The sequence below is a fragment of the Erpetoichthys calabaricus genome, chromosome 10 (genome assembly GCF_900747795.2).
Source record: "Erpetoichthys calabaricus chromosome 10, fErpCal1.3, whole genome shotgun sequence".
Lineage (NCBI taxonomy): Eukaryota > Metazoa > Chordata > Cladistia > Polypteriformes > Polypteridae > Erpetoichthys > Erpetoichthys calabaricus.
In genome coordinates this window covers 36245683-36267815 of record NC_041403.2, presented here as the reverse complement: position 1 = coordinate 36267815, position 22133 = coordinate 36245683, and the positions used below count along the sequence as shown (strand labels likewise).

General features: G+C 39.3%; 1 protein-coding gene across 1 annotated transcript in view; it reads right to left on the bottom strand.

Moving 5' to 3' along the window:
- Positions 1-22133, bottom strand: part of LOC127529454 (fibronectin type III domain-containing protein 7-like) — a 59857-nt gene that overhangs the window by 16013 nt on the left and 21711 nt on the right. The window contains exons 8-11 of the mRNA XM_051933093.1: positions 18694-18954; positions 13600-13860; positions 7722-7982; positions 4561-4821 (exon numbers count right to left, since the gene is read on the bottom strand). Coding sequence (XP_051789053.1) covers positions 4561-4821; positions 7722-7982; positions 13600-13860; positions 18694-18954 — 1044 coding nt within the window. The remainder of the gene's footprint in view (positions 1-4560; positions 4822-7721; positions 7983-13599; positions 13861-18693; positions 18955-22133) is intronic.

The following is a 22133-nucleotide window of genomic DNA, read 5'->3' as shown; positions in this document are numbered from 1 at the left end:
CTGATCCCTTATTTTAATTCTGATTTATTTTGTCTTTTTTCTCTTTCTTCATCATGTAAAGCACTTTGAGCTACATTATTTGTATGAAAATGTGCTATATAAATAAATGTTGTTGTTGTTGTTGTTGACCATTTTCATTGAATACTGCACCAAAATTAGCAGGGGTGCAGTCCAAGTGTGAATGCCAAAAATGAATTTTTAGCGACACGTTGCACTTCATGCTTGTGCATGGCTGAAGAATGTTGTCCACTAGTTGAATGCAGTTTTGTGCTCAGTGGTTTCCAAGAAAATTCTCATTAACATCCTTGAATACCTTCTATGTGATTCTCCCCCAAGTCCAACTAGCAGATCTTCAAACTGATTGTCATTGTGGACGTGTCTATTTGGGACAATTTGACTATTAACTGAAGAAACAAGCCTAATGCACTGAATGGTCTCCTCTCGTTTATCAGATTTCATACGTTCCTTTGTCTGATTTGTGGACCAATAATATAACTTCCTTAATTTTGGTAGCATTTATTTCTAGAATCTTCTGTCTCAAATATCAAAATTTTTCACTTACTTGTTCATCGCCTTCACAAAATTTTCATCAGTCCAAGTTTTACAGTATGTACCACACCCTTGGTCAATATGACTAAAATGTTACAATTTTGAATCATTTATCAGCTTTCAATAATTGCATTATTTTAAATTATAATTTTAAAGTGAAAGGTTTTTGACTTTATGTATAATTAAAAGAAACAGGTTGTATCGATTACATTGAAAATATGGGCTCCAAAGTACACAGTCAGTGATTTCCAATTACAGCTAACTGCATGGACAAGAGTATCAAATTTCCAGGTTGTGTCTAACGCAACATGGCTCTACACGGTAAAGAATTGCCTGAATAAACCAGATTGTGAGACTTCATATGCTGTAGATGACAGAGGATACAAGAGCATCAGTAGGCTACTGAACATAAATCAAAATACTAGATGTATAGGAATAGCCACACTACTGAAAACAGAAGGTGCAGAGGCCATCCTCGTAAAACGATGCCATGCACAATTTATTATTTAGTTAAACTTGCATTGAACAACAGGGAGGCAAGTGCTTCTGACGTGGCACAAAGATTACCTGTGGAAACTGGTGTTTCAGTGACTGCTCAGTGCAAAGAACATTCCATGGAGCTAACCTCTTCAGACAGTGTTCAAGATGAAAACCATTGCTTGCAAAATGGCACAAAGCTTAAACTTTACCAAATTACATGAAAATAAGCCTGATGAATATTAGAAGTACTTTGTTTAGTAAGATTAAACCAAAATAAGTTTGGTTGAGATGGGGTCCAGCATATGTGCCATGGACCTGGCCAGGATCACCAAAGTGACTGCCTTGTGCCAAACATAAGACATGGAGGTGAGAGTGTGCTGATCTTAGGGCTGCACAAGTTCAAAAGGTGTAGGGGTGATGACATTTATAGGTGGCACCATGAATGCCTGTTTGTACACCCAAATACAGAACAACGAGGTGACTCCCAGTCTCTAAAGGCTTGGCAGGAGAGGAATTGTAAAATATGACACTGATTCCAAACACGCTGCACAAATCACACATGAGTCTGACACACATGACAAAATGACCAGAATTGAATCCAGTAGGGGTACCTGTGGGGTATTTTAAAGTGAAAGATAGAACAAAAAAGAGCAACTTAAAGAAAAAGAGTGGCAGAAAATCTTGCCATAGATTTGTGAAAGACAGGGATCATCCATATGCTGAAGGATGTAGGGACGTCAGGGGAGGCAGGTGAGGCTAATAATGCTAACATAAAATAAATATGTCCACTGGTCAGTGCTATAAATTTGTTTTCTGTATGATTTCAATAATTGTGATCATTTTTATTATCAAAATCGCTGAATTTGCACATTTCCTGTTCAAATAATGTAGAGAAACACAAGGTGCGGCAGAGACAAGCCTCACCTAACCCCAGACTGCGCAAACACACATGGGGTTGCTGCATGCAATTGGCACACGCCTGTTGCTGCCTTTCTGTATGTGACCAATAAAATGTTTGCAGACACATTTATTATACACCTTGATTTTCCACAGTCTTGCTAATATCTTTAATGAATGTGTGTGACATATTTAGTCTTGCTGATCGGACACAAAACCGCAGTGAAAAGACACAGGGTGAGGCAGACAGTACCGTGCCACCCTGAAGGGGGCGCATGTGAACCCAATAGGTGCTCATTGCTGCTGTTCTTCTATGCAGAGGCTCTCGGCACCAATAAATTAACGATATTTAGCATTTAGCATTAGCATTTATGTTAGGGGGCGGCACGGTGGCGCAGTGGGTAGCGCTGCTGCCTCGCAGTTGGGAGACCTGGGGACCTGGGTTCGCTTCCCAGGTCCTCCCTGCATGGAGTTTGCATGTTCTCCCCGTGTCTGCGTGGGTTTCCTCCCACAGTCGAAAGACATGCAGGTTAGGTGGACTGGCGATTCTAAATTGGCCCTAGTGTGTGCTTGGTGTGTGGGTGTGTTTGTGTGTGTCCTGCGGTAGGTTGGCACCCTGCCCGGGACTGGTTCCTGCCTTGTGCCCTGTGTTGGCTGGGATTGGCTCCAGCAGACTCCTGTGACCCTGTGTTCGGATTCAGCGGGTTGGACAATGGATGGATTTATGTTAGGTAGAATGAACTAGAGGGGCTGGGTGGTCTTGAGGCCTGGAACCCCTGCAGATTTTTTTTTTTTTTCTCCAGCCGTCTGGAGTTTTTTTTGTTTTTTTTGTCATCCCTGGCCATCGGACCTTACTTTTATTCTATGTTAATTAGTGTTCCCTCATTTTAATTCTTATTTATTTTGTTTTCTTTTCTCTTTCTTCATCATGTAAAGCTCTTTGAGCTGCATTATTTGTATGAAAATGTGCTATAGAAATAAATGTTGTTGTTGTTGTTGTTGATATCGGAAAGTCCAGTGCACTGCAGTGGTCTGTTTATTTTTAGTTTTTGTTCCGACTGACTGCCAAAATAGAAGATTAAGACTTTTAAAAGTAAAGGAAAATAAGGAGGACTTTTAGAAGAACGTGATGGAGATTTTTGTGGAGAAGGATAGATGGATGTACTTCATTTACAAATAAAGGTAAGACCATAAAAGTTTTTCAATTTTATAAAAAAAAATGGGATCAGACTAAGAAAACAACAATCCAATATTTAAAAACTATATTTTGTCCTCAGATAAAATATTATTTTGTTTTTCTTGCTATCCTTTTGTTGAACAGTCTATTAAAATTGCTTAAAGCATCGGAATAAAAAACTAAAAAAAAAAAAATATTTCAATTAAGGTCAAATTGAAATCAGTTTTTTTTTGTATATCACTCAATACTTTCATTTGTATTTTATGAGTATGAATTGTGGAATTGCAAGAGCAAATTTACAACACATGGAGGCTGCAGAGCAAACGCGCTCTCACCGCTATAAATGTGACGTTCTTTCTTAGCCAAATATGCGCCTTACCTGTCTATGTGTGTGTAAAGAATGCTGATGAGATATGAAACATAACCAGTAGTCAGTGTGCATGCTGGCTGCCAGCTGAATAGTCAATAAGCTACTCTTTTGGGTTCATGTATTTGCCAGCCATGAACCTCAACGCACATCACTGGGAGGATCAAATCTGTCCTCAAAAATTAAGGTGACATTACAAAATATTAAAAAAAAATACAATTATGGAATATCAACAATGAGGGCGGTACTGACTTTCAGCGCAGCTGGTTCTTAAATATGGGCCTTTGGTTATTGTTTAACATTCTGTTTTCAAAGGAACTATCTTCATTCTTCTTGGGCTTTGTCTACAAACAAATAAAAATGTATCATATGGACAGTTTTGCAATTACTGTAGTTATACTGACAGGGGAGTAATCAGTTTTGTGTTATATTGTATAATATGAGTGGACAGCATACAAAAATAGGCAGTTGCAATTTAAAGGGGATTTTTGTGATTAGCAAAAATCCATAAGATACATCCAAAGGGGTTCAGGAAACAAAATCCTTGTTGTCCACTGTAGTAGATGGAGCCATAATGATTTTATTTTTAAACTAAAAATAATTTAAACAAATGAAATGTCTGAACCTGCTTTTTCGGTTCTATTTTGGGCACCAAGTGAATCAATTGCTTATCTATTGCCAGACACTCTTACGCCGTTCACCATTCAAACCATCTTTACTTCACATACCGCCTTTCTAGAGTGGAATGCCATTCTAAGGCACTGCTTTAAAATGACAGAGATATACTTTTTTCTCCTTATTTTTTATAATTGGAGAACAGTCAGGTTTAGTGGCTCATTCAGTGTCATGCAGGGAGCTGAAGGTTAGGACTGAACCAGCAATCCCGAGGTTAAAAAGTCCACTGCCGTACCCATCACACAGCCACATGACATGAAATTGGTCCCATATGAGTGAGCGTGTTCAGATTCATTGGTAGGTTTCTGCTCTGTGTCCAGTACGGCCAGGATGGGCTCAGGCTCACCATACTTCTGTACTACAGGATGGGAAGCAAAAAAAGAGATGGAATGGGCTTCTAAGATTTTAATTTTACCTGTTTCTATTTCAGTGAAGCTGCTTCTGAAGCCACTGCACTTGTTGTCTTCTGCCACAACAGAAATGTTATATTTCTGACCACACTGCAGGAAAGAGATATCACAGTTATTGTCAGAGGTGTTACATGAAGCGGTGTGCCCTGTGCTGCTCTCAGCGATGGCTCTGTAAGACATGGCTCCTTTGCTGTGGTCCCAGGTGACTGAGGCGATGTTTGTGCTGCAGTCCAAATGAGTTTCAATATTCAAAGGTGTACAGGGAACTGAAAAGAAGAACACAAATACTAGTCATTAAGAAAAAATATGGCAGCCCGTTGTAAACATCTTGACTACTGAATATATGCCTCTTGAGACACAGAACATGCCTGAGGATTGTTATGAGAATTTAAAGTTACCAGAACATGGTTGACAAGAACAGAGACAGTGACATGGGCAGAAAAATCAGGTCAATGCTGTGGGAACAAACTTTGAAATGGAAACCTAAAATCAAAAGGGCAAAGATGCAAGTCAGGAGGAATATAAAGCTGAAGCCAAAAAACAAAACCTAGCAGGAGGTCCTACTTGAAGAAGCAACTAAGTACACTAAAGAAGGTCATATAGAGAGTTGTGTGTCCACCAAGGGATAATAACACACACTGTGACTGTCGCGTTTAAATATCATCACTTCCTTTGTAATGTGGAATGTTTTGTGTTGACACACATTTATCTGACTGTTACTTACAAGTACCAGGTATAGGCAGATGTTTGATGCACTGGTGTGGTGTCCAGCATTAGTTTATGTGTAATGCATAATCATCAGTAAATAACGATAAAGGACACATTTCCTTATTCCTCATTAACAAATAAATATATGTCCTGTGATTTCTCAGATAATGAAGACCTACTGTATGTTTTCTGGTAAAGTAGTTATAATTACTTCTCATAGTTTTGGATAGTGGCATTGGTGTTGCGGATATTGGCGATTATATTGCATGTTGATTAGCACATGCAAGTAAGAACTTCAATGACCCAATAATAATAATGACCCCATAAACCAGTACACCTATAATAGTGCATAGCACAAATGCAACTAACTTGCTCTTATGGTGTTCCCTGCCTACACTTGAGCCCACCAGATTTATGGCAGTCTTCTGGATTGGCTTTAATCAAGCAGACATTCTCTGGAGGTGTTAATCACTGCTTAATTGCTTGGATCCTCCATATGACTCTCTCAGATTGGCATCTTCTAGTGTTTTGTGCCTTTCTCTAGTTACTTCTCCACAGTGCAGTATGTGGTCTGTTTATAGATGCACACTCGATACACGTAAGAAACGTAAGATTACATAGGAGAAGCACAAGCAGAATTTACGAAAAAGCAGTAAAAAGGGAATTTGGAGTGAAGGAAAATGCAGAGCTGATTTTAGATTGCAATGGTGAAAAGCAGACAGGCATCAGCTTGGTAAGTCTCAGTTTTGTTAATGTTGGCAATGTAACCATCTTATCATGTCTCAGTGGTATTGAGTTTTTACATCTTTACAGAAATGATTTTTACAACACCCATAGAAATATCAAAAGATCCCTGAGAGACACAGTGTGTGGCAGCCACCATAATGAAGGATACAACAAGGTGATTGTCTGGTAACCTGAAGTGTCTCTGCCCATATGTATTGTCCTTTTACATGACATGCCACAGTCCCGGCCTCTAGTCTTATTTGCCATCTGCCATCAGTTCTCACTTCTCCTCTCCTGTCCCTGTGGTCTCCTATTTGATCTCCTCTTTCTCTCTTCTGATTTCTACTCTGCTCACCAACCATCCTGTTTAATTTGTTCACTGACATCATCTGGACAACTCATTTTAGTGAAGAGATGGCTGTTTAACCGTGTAGTACAGTGGTGGTTGCCTAACTGGAAAGTATATCACAGATATTTTACATCTGATATTTAAAATAAAATAGCAGATCAAAAAAAAAAAATTGAGGAAAAATGGGTTACGGTCACTGGAACCTAGGAAACGTTTATTATGACTGCTTTGTATTTGAACTGAAATTTGAATAATATGAATAACAATTTAATATTGTTATAATACATTTATATGTATTTTTGGAACGATGAAGATTTTAATTTCTGTTTTTGAAATAATTACTGTAGAAATTAAACTATATGGAATTTTTATCATTTAGCATCTCTCCTACAATGCCATTTTGTTTTTTGTGTGATCGTCTTCATTTTGCAGTACCGTCGTTAGGACATTAGACCACTCTAGATGAGAACAGGCTATTCAGCCCAACAAAGGTCGCCAGTCCTATTCACTTAATTCGTCTATCAAACAGCTTGGTAACATATTCCATGTGTCTGTGGTTCTCTGTGTAAAGAAAAACTTCCAAATGTTTGTGCGAAATTTACCCTTAACAAGTTTCCAACTGTGTCCCCGTGTTCTTGATGAACTCATTTTAAAATAACAGTCTCGATCTACTGGACTAATTCCCTTCCAAATTTTAAACATTTCAATCATGTCTCCTCTTTATCTTCTTTTGCTTAAACTGTATAGGCTCAGCTCTTTTCATTTTTCCTCATAACTCATCCTCCGAAGGCCTGGAATCAGCCTAGTCGCTCTTCTCTGAACTTTTTCCAGTGCTGCTATGTCTTTTTTGTAGCCAGGAGACCACAACTGCACACAGTACTCTAGATGAGGCCTCACCAGTGTGTTCTAAAGTCTCTTTTGATTTGTACTCCACACATCGTGCTAAATGACCTAACAGACTGACCACGGGTTGCTAAGGGGCAGTACTCAGAAGTTGCACAGGATGACATCAGCAAAGCAATGGTATTTAAACCACCATTTTTCTGTCAATAATTGTGGTTAACATAAAAAGAAATCTTCAGTGTTTAGGTGTTGCTTTATTGGTTCAGAGAAAAGACTTCAGCGTACTCTTGATCCTAAGTTCTTGGGTCCATTTTGGCTTAAGTTCCTCAGCATCTTTTTTTTGCCAGTTTTATCCTTCTATTCCCTTTTCACTTTGATTTTTCATCTCTTTCACTTTCTGGTTCATTTGCTTAACTTTTCCTTATTATTATTTCTTTATTCCTCACTATAAGTATAGGGAATTAATGTTGAAAATAACTACTGTATGTGTTAGCCCCATTTGTGAGTCAATCATGCTTGAAAAGAAGATGAAGTGCATACCTGTTTTGATGAAAGTGGGGTAGCTGTCAGAACTGTTGCATTTTCTGCCTATTGCTGAGACAGTAACAGAGTAATCTTCTGCACACAGCAAATCACCGATGGAAAAAGATGTATTCTCAGAAGAAAATGTCCTTGTGTCATTGTTTGGCCCAGACAGTCGTAGAGAGTAGAAGATAGCCCCTGCTGACTGTGCCCATAACACATTCCACACGTTAGTGCTGCACTCCAAGTTACCTGGTACATTCAGTGGGACACATGGTACTATGGGAAAAAAAATATTTGTTACTTGGAGTAACATTCATAGTGAGAAACTGATCAGAATGATGAATAATTCATATAACTTTAGGAGATCCAGGCAACTTTCAACAAGAACAGGCCATTCAGCTGATCAAAGCTCACCAGTCCTATCCAGCTATCTTCTCCAAAATAACATCAAGTCATGATAGGAGATCTCTATAGTCTACCATGCTACTTGGTAACTTATTCAATAAGCCTGTGGTTAACTGTGTGAAGAAAAACTTCCCAGAGAAATGATCTTTCCCAAAGTCTTCTTCAACGTTAAAATATTCTTATGGTACTAGTTTGAAAATAATACAAATGATAAATTTAATCCATATAGCATCTTTTCAATGTTCAAAGTTCTTCACACATATTCAAAAAGGGATGGAAATAAAGGAAAAGCTCAGTAATACTGTAGAGAAAGCAGTTTTAAAAATATTAAACCAAATAAAAGATAAATATAAGAGATGCTAAATTGTAGGTTCGAACAAAAAGGCAATGAAGTGCAATAAATGATAAAACAGTAGAAGGTAATAAGCAGCACAGACTGTGATGTCATCTTTAGAGGGGCTGAAGTGAGACAAGGGGTAAGAACATCACTGAAGGTTTGATGTCGTCATGAAGAGATGTGTTTTCAGCTGCCCTTTAAAACAATGAATTGACTCAGGAGATTTAATTAATTTAGGGAATTCATTCCAAAGTCTGGGTACAAAAGAGCTTAATTCTTGGTCACTCATTAGGCCCGGTTTGTAACACTACCAGGTTGATAGTATCACTTGACTAGAGTGGACAAGCTGAAGTGTAGAGCTGCAGGAGGTTACCGATGTAGTCCAGTGCAAGGCCATTTAAAGCTTTACAGTTTAGCATCAGGATTTTGTATTCAGTCCCATAAGATACAGAGAAGGAGTGGAGACAGAACAGAATGGGCGTTATGTGCTCACAGCATTGAGTCTGAGTGAGGATTCACATCCAGTGAGCATTTCACACCTTAATCAAAACTCTGAGAAGTACCTTTACATTATAAAGTTAAGATTTTTATTTCTTATGTGCAAAATATCTCAATAATGACCAACTGAATACTTGTGTCAATGTGATATTTCAGTTTTTATTTTTAATACATTTGCAAATATTTTTAAAATTCTTTTTTCACTTTTTGATTCTGGGGTATAGTGAGAAGTCAACCAAAATGACACCTTTTATTGGTTAATTAAAAAGATTACAATATGCAAGCTTTCGTGGCAACTCAGGCCCCAGTTTTGCTTGATGTGGAGAAAAAAATTAACTAAATGATTTTAGCACAAGGCTGCAAATGATCAAAATGTGAAAAAAGTGAAGGGGTCTGAATACTTCCTAAATCCATTGTAGAATCTATGTTACAAAATCTTCTTGCATTTGTGTTTAGAATTAAAGTATGCTGCCTCAATACGATGAGGTAACAACCACTGAAACTGCATTTAGCATACAACGTGGCCACAAAATTATACATATATCCGCACCATACTGACTCACCACTTCCACCACTGTTATGAAGTATATCATGATTTTATTTTTCTAGTTACCTTTCATGTATTTTGATGAATGGCTAACCCTAATTTTGTTTTTTTTTTAATTTAGTCAAGAAATCCACTTTTTAGGTATATTCCTGGCTATAACCATTAATTAGTTTAGGTTTTTCAAATTTAATTCCAGCCATTTCAGTTACGTTTTAGTTTGTGTTATGACTGTTGCCATTTTTGTTTACCAGTTGCTAACACCAATGTAGTTACCAGGGGTGGAGTTACAGAGGTCACAACCTTTATGCAAACTCCATGATGTATTAAAAGGTCAGCCTTCAATGCACTGCCTCGTCTGAGTTTGTAGATATTTCTAATCTTTACATTCTTTTTGCTCAAAACTTATTGACATTTCAAATAGTTTTTTGATTAAGGCTCTCGCTTGTTTTCTTGACTAAGATTTTTGATTCATATTTTGACATCAGTACTAGGGTCTTTGAATCTCCTGATTTTGACTTTTGTTTTGTTTTGACTAACTCTCCTCTCTTGATCAGCCTCAAACAAATCCATCCAGCTATTTTTAATAGCTTAATAACAACACTATGAAAATCATCACGTACTTGTGGCTCACCTGTTATTTTCATTTCTGCTTTTCCAACTAGAGCTGCAGTGCTTTCACCTCAAACTGGCTAACCCTTTCTTATACTGTATGTCTTTGCATCTCAGTCATTTCAGCCTGATTGTTTCACACATTGTGAGGGGTGGTGGTGCTGTGGGGAATACATATTAGCTCTCTGTGACGCGTCAACAGCAATGTTTATAGCCTACATCTCAGATCACATTCTACCACCATAAATAGTTTGCTAAATAATAGGCAGCGCATCACTCGCTACAGAATTTGCACTTGGGCAAACGCAACTCATTTTACTATGCAATCATAAATGACCTATTACAAACATGTCCAAACATCTGGATAGATAGATAGATAGATAGATAGATAGATAGATAGATAGATAGATAGATAGATAGATAGATAGATAGATAGATAGATAGATAGATAGATAGATAGATAGATAGATAGATAGATAGATAGATAGATAGATAGATAGATAGATAGATAATTTTTTTGTCCCAAAGGGGAAAGTAGGACTTTACAAGTGTTTGATGATTTCTTGGCTCATTTGGAGTGTAAATGGTACTTTCTTGTACTTGAACCGGACGTTTTTAAGGTCAAGTATTCCACTCCTGTCATTAATTGCTCAATTTTCCTAATGGTTTAGGTGTTATTTTGGTTTTTTTTTGTTGTTGTTATTGTAATGCCTTGGACACCATTTAGGTCCTTCAAACTGTTCCATTTTGAGCACCTGTTGTTAGGTCTACATCCCATGTTCCTAAATGCAAGGCCACAGTTGCTGTGACCTATTTGTTTTCGGGACAGCAACATAAAAGGTTGGCTGGGGGATTCTCTTCATTATCTGATCTGCAGATACCAAAAACACTTTGAAAACCCTTTGATAATTTTCTTGCAGTTGCTTGTTCCTTGAAGCTTAGGCGATTGGTATTTTTGATATCCCAGCTTTGATCCTTTTTTTTGCTGCCTTTACATGCATCTCCTAGTTTTACGCCATGTCAGGACACTAAACCTTAAATATAATATAACAAACAGCAACCCCCAAACACACATAAGAACTTCTGTTTTGGAAAGTGATGAAAAAGCTGTTGTCATCTAACAAGGTTTATAAGGTGGATTAAGATGGATCTGATTGAGCTACAATTTTTGTAATTTAACTTTTAAATACATGACATTTCAATCATCCATCCATCCATTATCCAACCCTCTGTATCCTAACTACGGGGTCACGGGGGTCTGCTGGAGCCAATCCCAGCCAACACAGGGTGCAAGGCAGGAAACAAACCCCAGGCAGGGCGCCAGCCCACCGCAGCATCTCAATCATTTATTAATTTCATTAATTGCACTCTCCATATCCAACATTATTTTAGAAAGGCAGTGTACTCAAGCAGACATGGGTCACTAGTACTGTAGGGAAGCAGTGTTCTGTTTCTTCCATCTCTGCAGAATATTCATTTTGCAGAAGTTAACATCTGAAGTAGTCTGGTCTTAAAAGTAATGGGTGAGTAGAACTACTCAGTGCTCTGTTCCTTAGATTTGTTAAGGTCTGTTTTTGGGTACATTTGTTCCCAGTGTTCTTTACATGGGTTTCCTCCAGAGAAGATTTCTCTGTGTAATTCCAAAGACCTCCTGCTATTTTGAGTGGCAACTCCAAATCATTCTTAAATGTGTGAATGTACCCTGTGATCAACTGCTGTCCAATCCAGGTTGAATTATGCCTTGTGCTTGTTATTGCTGGGATAAACTCCAGTCCAAGACTACCCTAATGTACAAAGAGTAGGTAAATGAAGGGGGTGCCTAGAAAATTCAGCCTGTTCTATCTATTCTCTTTTCAACTGGTCTTGCAGAATGGCTGGTAATGGATACAGGGTGGCATCTCTGTCCACAAAGGGATCCAAAACACATCAGGGCCTTTTAATATTTCCAGTCAATCTGGAAGAATCATTTCAGTACACTCTGAGACAGTGTACCTGTTGTATCAGAAATAGCGGTTCACACACGTGTAATGCTTAACTATCTTTTCTTTATTAACATCCACACCAATAACCAATACTTCCTTTTTCCTCCTACAACCCCCCACATCCGCTTCTGCACAGACATCACAATACCCAGATATAAACTGTTGGCAAGCAGGGTAGTGTACTGACAAGGGTGCAAGATTTTTCCAGCCCTTCTGGAGCCCCTGGGTGCCGCAAGGAGGTGCTTCAGGGAGATGCGTCACCTAAAATGGGACTTCCGTATGACCTGGAAGTACTTGCATTGGGCAGTGGCCCTGGCACCGAAAGTACTCCTGGGTCCTCAATAAAAGGGACTGCACTCCCTTATCTAGGTGAGTCAGACCTGGGAGAAAGAAAGGCGACACTCAACTGGAAGAGGGCAGTGCGGTTGTAAGTGTTGGATGGAGAGAGATGTTTGTGTATTGGAGAGAGAGACCTGTGCTTTTGTGCTACTTTGTGGTAATGTGCAGGAAATACGGGTGAATAAAGCATCCTTTATTTGCACCCGGGACACTTTGTGTGTTTGTGTTGGAGGTTTAAGCCGTTGACACCCTGGTTTCCATCACAAACCATAAAGGGAGAAAACGGAATCACATATCTTAAAATAGTTTTTTATTCCTAGCTTTCAGCTCCTATCAGGAATCATCATCAGAGGAAAATGATTAGACTTACAGGAATCCAAAGCAACGAATAGCAAATAAGGAAGGGAGGGTATATATATATACACACACACACACACAAATACACATATATATATATAAATACATAAGTGCTATGGAGGAAGGACAGGCATTCCAGCCGAAGGACGGAGTGAGAACTCAACCGGAACGCCTTCTTCTTCCTTGAGTAGGTGATCCTCCACACAGCAGGTTGCAGTGTTCCTCTGGGCTGAACCCAATTAGGACACCTGCAGGGTGGCATGGCAGTTGAAGCCCGGAAGTGCAGCCCTGTCGGGGTCCTTGGGGGTGCTGCCAGAGAGGGACACTCCTGGTTACCACATGACCCATAAGTGCTCTGGATGATCAATACCATGACACTGGAAGCAGTGCTGGGTCCGATTTAAAAGAAGCCTGCAGCCTCACTTCGGGGAGTCAGAGTCAGGAGGCAGCAGGCAACAATCACCAGAAGGGTGGAAGGAAGAAAAAGAATCTTATTATTAGTGTGTTTATTGGCTGAGTTCATTGCTGAATGTTGTTAACAACAAGTAAAAGTCCTTTATTTGAACCCAGAGTTATGTTGGGTGAAATTGTGTCTGATGTTTGGGGCTCGGTAGCACCGCCTTGTGGTTACAATATATATATATATAAATACATTTATTTAATTTGAAGTTTATTCTTGGTTTTTGTATTTTAATTTGAAGTAGTTTTATTCTTAGTTTATGTAGATCACTTCAACTTTTGTTATGTTTAAATATGCATTATAAAAAATATATTTGATTGATTCAATGATTAAATAACACTAAGTAATCATCAACTCACCGGTCTGAAAAATCGTGACATTGCTGTTGGCACTGTTGCTTTTGGCACTTAGTGCTTTCACGGTGATGCTGTGCTGGAGTCCACACTGTAAGTGTGCCATTGAGCAGCTGGTGTCCGTCGTGTTCCACGCGTACATTTTCCCATTGACATCCTGTACCACTGCGGTGTAGCCCAGTGCCCCTTTACTTCTATCCCAAGTAGCCAACGCGATGTTGGTGTCGCAGTCCAAGATGATTACCATGTTTTGTGGAATACATGGAGCTGGGAGGAAACAAATCATTTATTAGCAATAAGTGTGGCTTTCGAAAAGTGCATTTCTATGAATCCCTTTCAGGTACAAAAACAGTAGTGAGTTTCAGTATTTGCTAAGCATGCAGGCCCCGGGGTTTCTTTAAGAATTCAGTCCACTAGTAGAAGGTGTAAACTTATTTTTGGGTTTACAAGCAGTATGAACAATTTTTATTTGGGAGTGTAGCCTCCCATCCTGTGTTAGACTGCAAGTGTTTGGAGCTTGCTTGTGAACCTCACGGATTTTGACATTATGACCAACATAAACCTGCTATTGAGGTCTCTTAAAATGCTCCGATCCAGACAGCTAATAATCGATCATGTTTTTCAGTTGTGTTGCTCACCCCTCACATTGACATGATAGGGCAAGTCAAGCACAAAAAAGAAACAAACTAAATCTCACAAATGGTGCCCAATTGTAGTAAGCAGGGCAGCTAGCCCACTTGCCCTCCAAAGTAACAACGACAACATTTTCATACACAGAATGTAGCTGAATATACTTTACTAGGTGTCTAAATGATGAATACATAACAAAAAATAAATCATTACAGGCTTACATACTGTAAAAATAGATATATAATTAGTAGAGAGGGACTATACTTTATGTACAATAGCAGCCTCTTCTCCATTCACCTTTACTTACTTTCACCACTAGTGCACCTTTAGAGTGTGCAGTTGTCCAGACTCTGCTTGGGGCAACCAGCTATGTTTCTGTAGAGGATTAGGTGATTTGTTCTCGTCCAAGATCAAGTTTATTGTCATGTGTACACAGTGCAGTGAAATTCTTCCTTGTATGTCCCCCACAAACTAGTGTCTAGAAGTCACCTTCATACTTTACATGCTACCTTGTTGGCTTTTGGTGGTACAATCTGTCATGGGAGCACATGGCTGCCGTACAAACATTAAAGGAGAACTCAACTAAAAGCACCACAGATCAAAGCATGTATGTAGACATATGCTCCAGGACTTAGCATAATATTCATGAGAAATTCTCTTTTTATGACATTGTAATGACAATCAATCAAAAACACTCAATGAAGATTTGTGAAGAGGTTCCGGTACTCAGTGGTGTGCTAAGAAAAGGTGCCGGTAGGGTGAAATGTCAATCATCACGATACCCTGACAGTCTATGGAAGAGCAGGTGAGACTTGGTGTTGCGCAATCACCGTTGAAGCTTTGATACAAGCAACATTCAGTCAAAGATGGTTGGATGGGATGGAGTGGGGGGAGTAAGGAGGGTCCACGATGGAAAAAAAAAAAGGTAGTAGTATTCAGTGTTGAAACTATAGCAAACTGTGGAGGCACAGCTATGTAATGGTCTCTATCACAGGGAGCCAGTACCCTCTGAGTGTCGTACAATACTCATGATTTCTTCATGAAAACTGTATATAATGGTGTCATGACTGGGCTCTTGTTTCTCATTTTTTATATATTCTCCTTGACCTCTAAAATTATTTAGAGCCTATTTTAGAGGACCTTGATACATTTTTTAATGACGTTAGAAGTAAGTAGCGTTCTCTGGTGATGCCACATTGTTTTCTTTTGGTGGCCACCACTTTGAAGAGTATTTGTGGACGGTTGTTAGGCAAAATCAACCAGGAGTGTGCATCATGAAACATACAGTATCAGGGTCAAGAGTATGAAGGTTGTATTGTGCACATTTATTCCTTTGTTGTTTCAAAATATTTCTGGTTATCAAATTCCAGCTGTTCTTTTTGACTATGATTTATGATTAACATTTTGGCTCTGATTATGTGTGTGTTTTACAATTTTCGAATTCCTACTCTTTATAATTGGCTAGGTTTGTGATATACATATGTATTAAGCTGTGGTTTAGTTTTTTATCTTACCGGTTAGAGCTTTAAAAAATAAAGATGATGAAGAAGCAGACATTACACTTATATAGTGTTTTTTTCATTCCTCAAAGTGCTTTACATAGAGATGGGGGAGCAACTTCAGCCACAACAAATGTGCAACATCCACCTGGATGATGCAAAGACAGCCATTTTGCACCAGTATGCTCACCGCACATTAGGTATTAAGTGGTGAAGGAAGGAGAGAGAAGGGTAGCCAATTACAGACATGGAATAATGAAGGGGCCAGAATGACCAGACCATGGTCGACAATTTATCCTGGACATGAGTTAACACCCTACTCATTACAAAAGGATGCCAGGGATCTTTATATGACCACAGAGAGTCGGCTTGTGTGTCTCATCTGAAGGATGGCACCATTTTTACAGCATAGCTTGTAGCGGGGCTACATAATAATAGGTATTTTTTTTTTTGTCTGTGCTGAGTTGCATTTTGTTTTTGTCATCCCGTTTACTATCAGGTAATTGTGCATAAGTAAATGTTGTCCCTGTAAGTCAAAACGGGGAATGTACGATGAAGGGAGACCGCAACCCTGAGACGGGAATTTCCTGTTTAATCAACCATTGACATCCGGGACATTCATTTTTAAACGACAGGAGCGAAAAAGAAGAGAGAGGCAAGGAGAGAGGAAGGCAACGATTTACGCATTCATTTTCCAACTCATCATTTCAGTTCATTGTACAATTCCACTGCTTGCTTTTTCAGTATCCGGATCATCATCATGACAACCAGTGCAGAGAAACCCCGGGGTTTGGATTCATACCAGCCATTGCCAAGGACATTCACACTGAGGTCATTGTGTATTTCCTCACAGGTGGCGCAGTGGTAGTGCTGCTGCTTTGCCATAAGGAGACTGTGGAAGATTGTGGGTTCACTTCCTGGTTCCTCCCTGTGTGGATAGCGCTTTGAGTACTGAGAAAAGCGCTATATAAATATAATGAATTATTATTATTATTTCGGGAAGAAGCAAAATATCACTTCAACCAATATTCAATCACTGCCAGACTTTATTAGCTTTGGACTCATTTACCAGATACATTTTTACTGCCATTTATCATTAATCTGTGTTTGTGTTCCATGTTTATTTATTTATTGTTTAGGGCAGGGCGGCATGGTGGCGCAGTGGGTAGCGCTTCTGCCTCACAGTTAGGAGACCCGGGTTCACTTCCCAGGTCCTCCCTGCGTGGAGTTTGCATGTTCTCCCCGTGTCTGCATGGGTTTCCTCCCACAGCCAAAAGATATGCAGGTTAGGTGGATTGGTGATCCTACATTGTCCCTAGTGTGTGCTTGGTGTGTGAGTGTGTCCTGCGGTGGGCTGGCGCCCTGCCTGGGGGTTGTTTCCTGCCTTGTGCCCTGTGTTGGCTGGGATTGGCACCTACAGACCCCATGACCCTGTAGTTAGGATACAGCAGGTTGGGTAATGGATGGATGATGCTTAGGGGCAAGGGAGAGTTTTTGCAAATGTTATTATTATTTATTTGTGTGTTCATATAAATAATTTATATATATGTCAAATAATGCAAAGAGTACGCGACACGAGTTTCGCCCTAATTCTGGGCTCATCAGGTGTACACACTCACTGCACCCCTCTCTCGGGGAATTGAACCTCGTATATATATATTGTGGGACATGGTTGGCCTTTTATCCCGGCCAATACCCCCAGGCCACCAGGTGGAGCCCTGCCTGCAACATAGAGGTGCCCTGAGTTCCAGCAGGGCATCATGGACAGTGGAGTTTTTCATCACAGCCCTGCTGGATATCATGGGAACCTCCAGGGGACACTGCAGGAAGGCCCAGAGACTTTGGTTTCACCAATAACCCGGAAGTACGTCTTAGTCACGGAGACAGAGTGAATGACACACTTCCAGGTTGAAGAAAAGAAGCTTTTATCTGACCTGGAAGTGTTCACAATCACATGGACAGAGACAGAGAAACACTTCCGGGTCACGGACTATATAAAGGACTGTGAGAGACCAGAGCGGCGAGCTGAGCTGGGTGGAAGGGTGGCAACGTGTCTGGGAGTGGAGGATTGTGATTAGTGTATTGTTTAGTAGTTATTGTTTATTATATGAGTATTGTGGAGAGGAGGGTGCTTTGTGCACTGTTTATTGTTCAAATAAATTATATTTGGACTTTTACCTGGTGTCTGGAATCAAGTCTGAGGGTTCAAGAGGACGACAGTGCCCTCTATCTCTCACTATATATATATTATAAATCATTCACTGGTGTCTTTGGGATAGTGGTGAATTGTGTGCACATATATAGTATTAAGTATTTGTCTGTCATTGTGTGTGTATATATTTATCCACTGTCAATATATCTGCACTTGACTTTACATTGCTGACTTGTAGCGCCTGTTATTTCGGCGTTTAGGAGAAAAAGGACTATTTGTAAGGAGTATGGCTTGTTATTATCTTGAGAAGACTCAGGTTAGCCAAGGCAATAGTTTTGGTAGTGTAGTTGCCGGTCTGGGTAAAGGGGTTGGCCGTTACAAGCTCACCATAACTGAACTGGGGCGCATTGGGAGCCTCACACAGACCACAGGGTAAGCGCCCCCTGCTGGTTTCACCAACACCTCCTCCAGTAGCATCCCAAGCTTTTCCTATATGGTATGAAAATACTTAGCTTTCAAAGGTGGATTAACTGTTCTGAAATGCAGGTGGTATGGCTGCTGGCCATATGTTGAGTTGGATGAGTTACAGTTCATTTCCTGTTTCCTTTTGTAACAAAATTCTGTTGCTGTCAGCAAAAATGGTATTAATGCCTTCTGCCTGTCTACCATCAGCTATCATTAGTATCCTCTATTCATTACCTCTTGTCATACTGCCTTTTTAAAAGTGAAATGAAATTGCCACGAGTATCATGAGACCTCTTTCTGATCTCACTCCAATCCCACTTTATAAATGAAAAATATGCAACAAAAAAGGAGTACCTGTTTCTTGTTCTGGGACCATCACCTGAATGCTGTCACAGTTTCCGTCAGTGGCTGTCATGCTGAAATTGTATTTTTCACCACACCTCAGATCTTTAAATTGGCAACTTGAGTTTGTGGATTGACAAGATGTCACATGCCCATAATTTCCTATGGCGGTGGCAGTGTAGGTATTTGCATGTCGGCCGGGCTCCCACTCCAGAGTCACAATGTTCGTTGTATAATCAATCTGGCTTGTTACTTTCTTGGGAGGACATGGGGCTTGAAATACAAACAAAAGCGTTATACTCCAGAAGGAGTGTCAGTAAAGTAGAAACATTCAACATGGTGGATTTGTCCAATGTAAGACAACATAAGCAGAGAGCTTTTTGACCAAATTACCCCTAGGCAGGCTTATATTTTTAGAATCAATATTAAGACCGTTCCTCTTTTTTACAAAGATCTAAACATGAACCCCTCAGAGCACAAATTTGCACTTCTTACCACATATCAACATATGAAGTACAGAAGATATTCAGATACGGCTGTAGGAAAAATATTAGGCATTCAGTTTGAAATAACAAGTAAAGCTGCAGTATATCGTGATTGCTCATGGCAACTGTTCTTAAGTGAACCCCTTTAAAGGTCTTTGACACAGTTTTCTATTCATGGAAAATATATAGGAATGTATAGGAATGAGGCCTAGCTCCAACTTGATTATGAGGCATCGTCTCTCTGTAACCAATGTTTGTAGAGTATGGAGGTGAGATTTGTCAACCCATGAGAGATCATATCTGAAATTGTTTGTTTTTTAGGTCTAACATGCTCACCCTGCATTCTTCACAACGTTTCTAGATTACTGGACTGGATCTACAGGTGACTGAATTTTCATTTATTGTTGTTTTCTTTTTTCTGGCTGGCAATCTTATGGAGGATCCATGGTTTTGCTACAAAATAGATGTGATCCTGTGAGTTGCTCCATAGCCATGTCCTTCTTTTCTAAAAGCCCACCGCAGCCCAAAAACACCCTTCTGGTAAATACATTAGGTCAATTAAAACTAAAAGTCATCGACAACTAAATGGCTTCTTTCCCACAGACATAGCTCTCACAAACCAGTAATTTAGCCTGTCTTCCTCACTTATGTGTGTTCTTTCATATGTGAAATAAAGTGTGTATGTGTGTGTGTATACAGTATATATACAAGTATGTGTGTCTATGTATATACTGTACACGCTATACACACATGCGCTTTCATTTGCACATCTTCTTTATAACTGAACTACTCTGCAACTGTTGATATTGTGTGTTGCTTAACTCATGTTATTTATGTTATTTACTGTATATGTGATATTGTGTTCTGTTGTAAGCAGCTCCAAGGTAAATTCCCATATAAATAACTGGTGATCCATACAAATACTGGTAATGGTGAATAAAAGTGATTGAGAATGTGATGTATTGACCTTTATGTTTTTTATTGTCTAAAGCAGGGGTCTCCAACACGTCGGTAGCTCGCAACCCCTTTCCAAGTAGTTCGCCAAAGGGTTAATGAATCCTACATAAATTTGAAAACTTGATTAGTCACATTAGGGGTGGGCGATCTTTCCAAAAAATCAAAATAACGTGCAGTTAAAGTCTCAACAGCATTCTCAGCATTTCTGGAGCTTAGTAGAGCCAGATAACTCTAAGAATCTTCACCAAGCAGCTCTGAAAATGTCTGCTTTGTTTGGGTCTCCATACCTCTGTGAGTCTGACATGAATGTCATGAAATCAAAGTTCAGAACAAGTCTGACAGATGAACATTTAAACGACTCCATAAGAGTGAACCTAAGTGGCTCCACTCCACCATACACCTCTCTTGTTGACTCCATGCAGTGCCAGTCATCTGACTAACTAAAAAACATATCACACATGCAACTGGACCTGTGAGGACTCTTGTGAAGTGAAACATTGACATGGAACAAAATGACAAATGAATAAGGAATATCTGTGTATTTGTAATTGCCTTGTTTTGTTATGACAGCATTCATGTTTTAATTCAATAGCGTGAGATACACTAGACCAGTGTTTCCCAAACTCGGCCCTGGTGAACCCCTGTGGCTGCAGGTTTTTGTTCCAACCAGATTCCTAATCAGTGACAACACCTGATAGCACTGATCTCATTTAATTAGCTGGTATTTTTTTTCTTTTATTTGACATTCAGAAAAGCAGCATGATTTTTACATTTATTAGATATTTAGAAATATTTCTGCTTTTGATAGTGATATAAATGCTTAACTCTCTTTTGTTGATTTCATTATATTTTGCCCTTTCTCTGTGCAGTTTTTCCCCCTTTGTTGTATCTTAATAATGACAATTTAAAACAAGCAGAGCAGACACGCTGGCAAACAACACTAAATAATCAAAGGCTGCAAGTACTTTAGCAACCGACCCACTAATGAGTAAATAATGGACTAATTAAACAATTAGAAGGCCTAGAAAAGTAGAATGAAAATCAAGATGAAAATACTGTTAAAAAGAAAAAAAATACATTATTCCTATATAACTGCTTGGTACATTTTAATTTTTTTTTTTGTTTTGCCAAACTTAGTTTTCTAATTTCTATATTGTTCCCTAAACACAGAGCTTGGGAAATAATACATCACTTAATTAGCCCAGGAGTCCAATTAAAAACAGAAGCTGGTTGGAACAAAAACCTGCAGCCAGAGGGGTTCACCAGGACTGAGTTTGGGAAACACTGCTTGACTAGACAATACATACAGACATACACAATGCACTTGCAGGTGAGCTAAATATTTTTTGTGATGTTTTAAATGTGAGTTGTGGACACGAACATTTTGTAAATGTTCAGGCAAAACAAGCTTATTCAGTTTGTTTGGGTTGAAATAAGCTATGAGAATAAACGTTAGAAAACATGAGTAGCTCTTGGTCATTTTCATTTTGCAAAAGTAGCCCTCAGGGGAAAAAAGTTTGGAGACCCCTGATCTAAAGAATACTCCTATGTTCACTCATTGATGTCAGCAATTAAAAGACAGTTGTAGATTTTTTTTTCTGTTTAATTTTTTTGTCCAGTCGCACACAATGTCATCAAGCGCTGCCGTTGGGAAGAATGGTTGCTAATATGTGGCATGTGACTTGGTATGCAAGGACATTTTGTAACAGTATGGAATTTTTAGTTAACATATAATAATCTTTTAGAATTTATTACAAGTATATACATATATCGCACAAACCCCGACACAGACAGATGCGAACACAAGCACACAATCACACAACCAAGGGCTCAGCAATTCTGCAGCCCCCCTCTGACGGTGGCTACAGGCCCCTGCATGGCTGAGTTTCCATTCTCCAAACCACTGCTGCAAGTTAGGGAGGCTGCCCTCTAGTGTTCTCTGGAGGTAATGCTCTAGATATACACAAGAATCTGCCTCCTCTGAGAGAGTGCTAAGATCAATATGCTCTT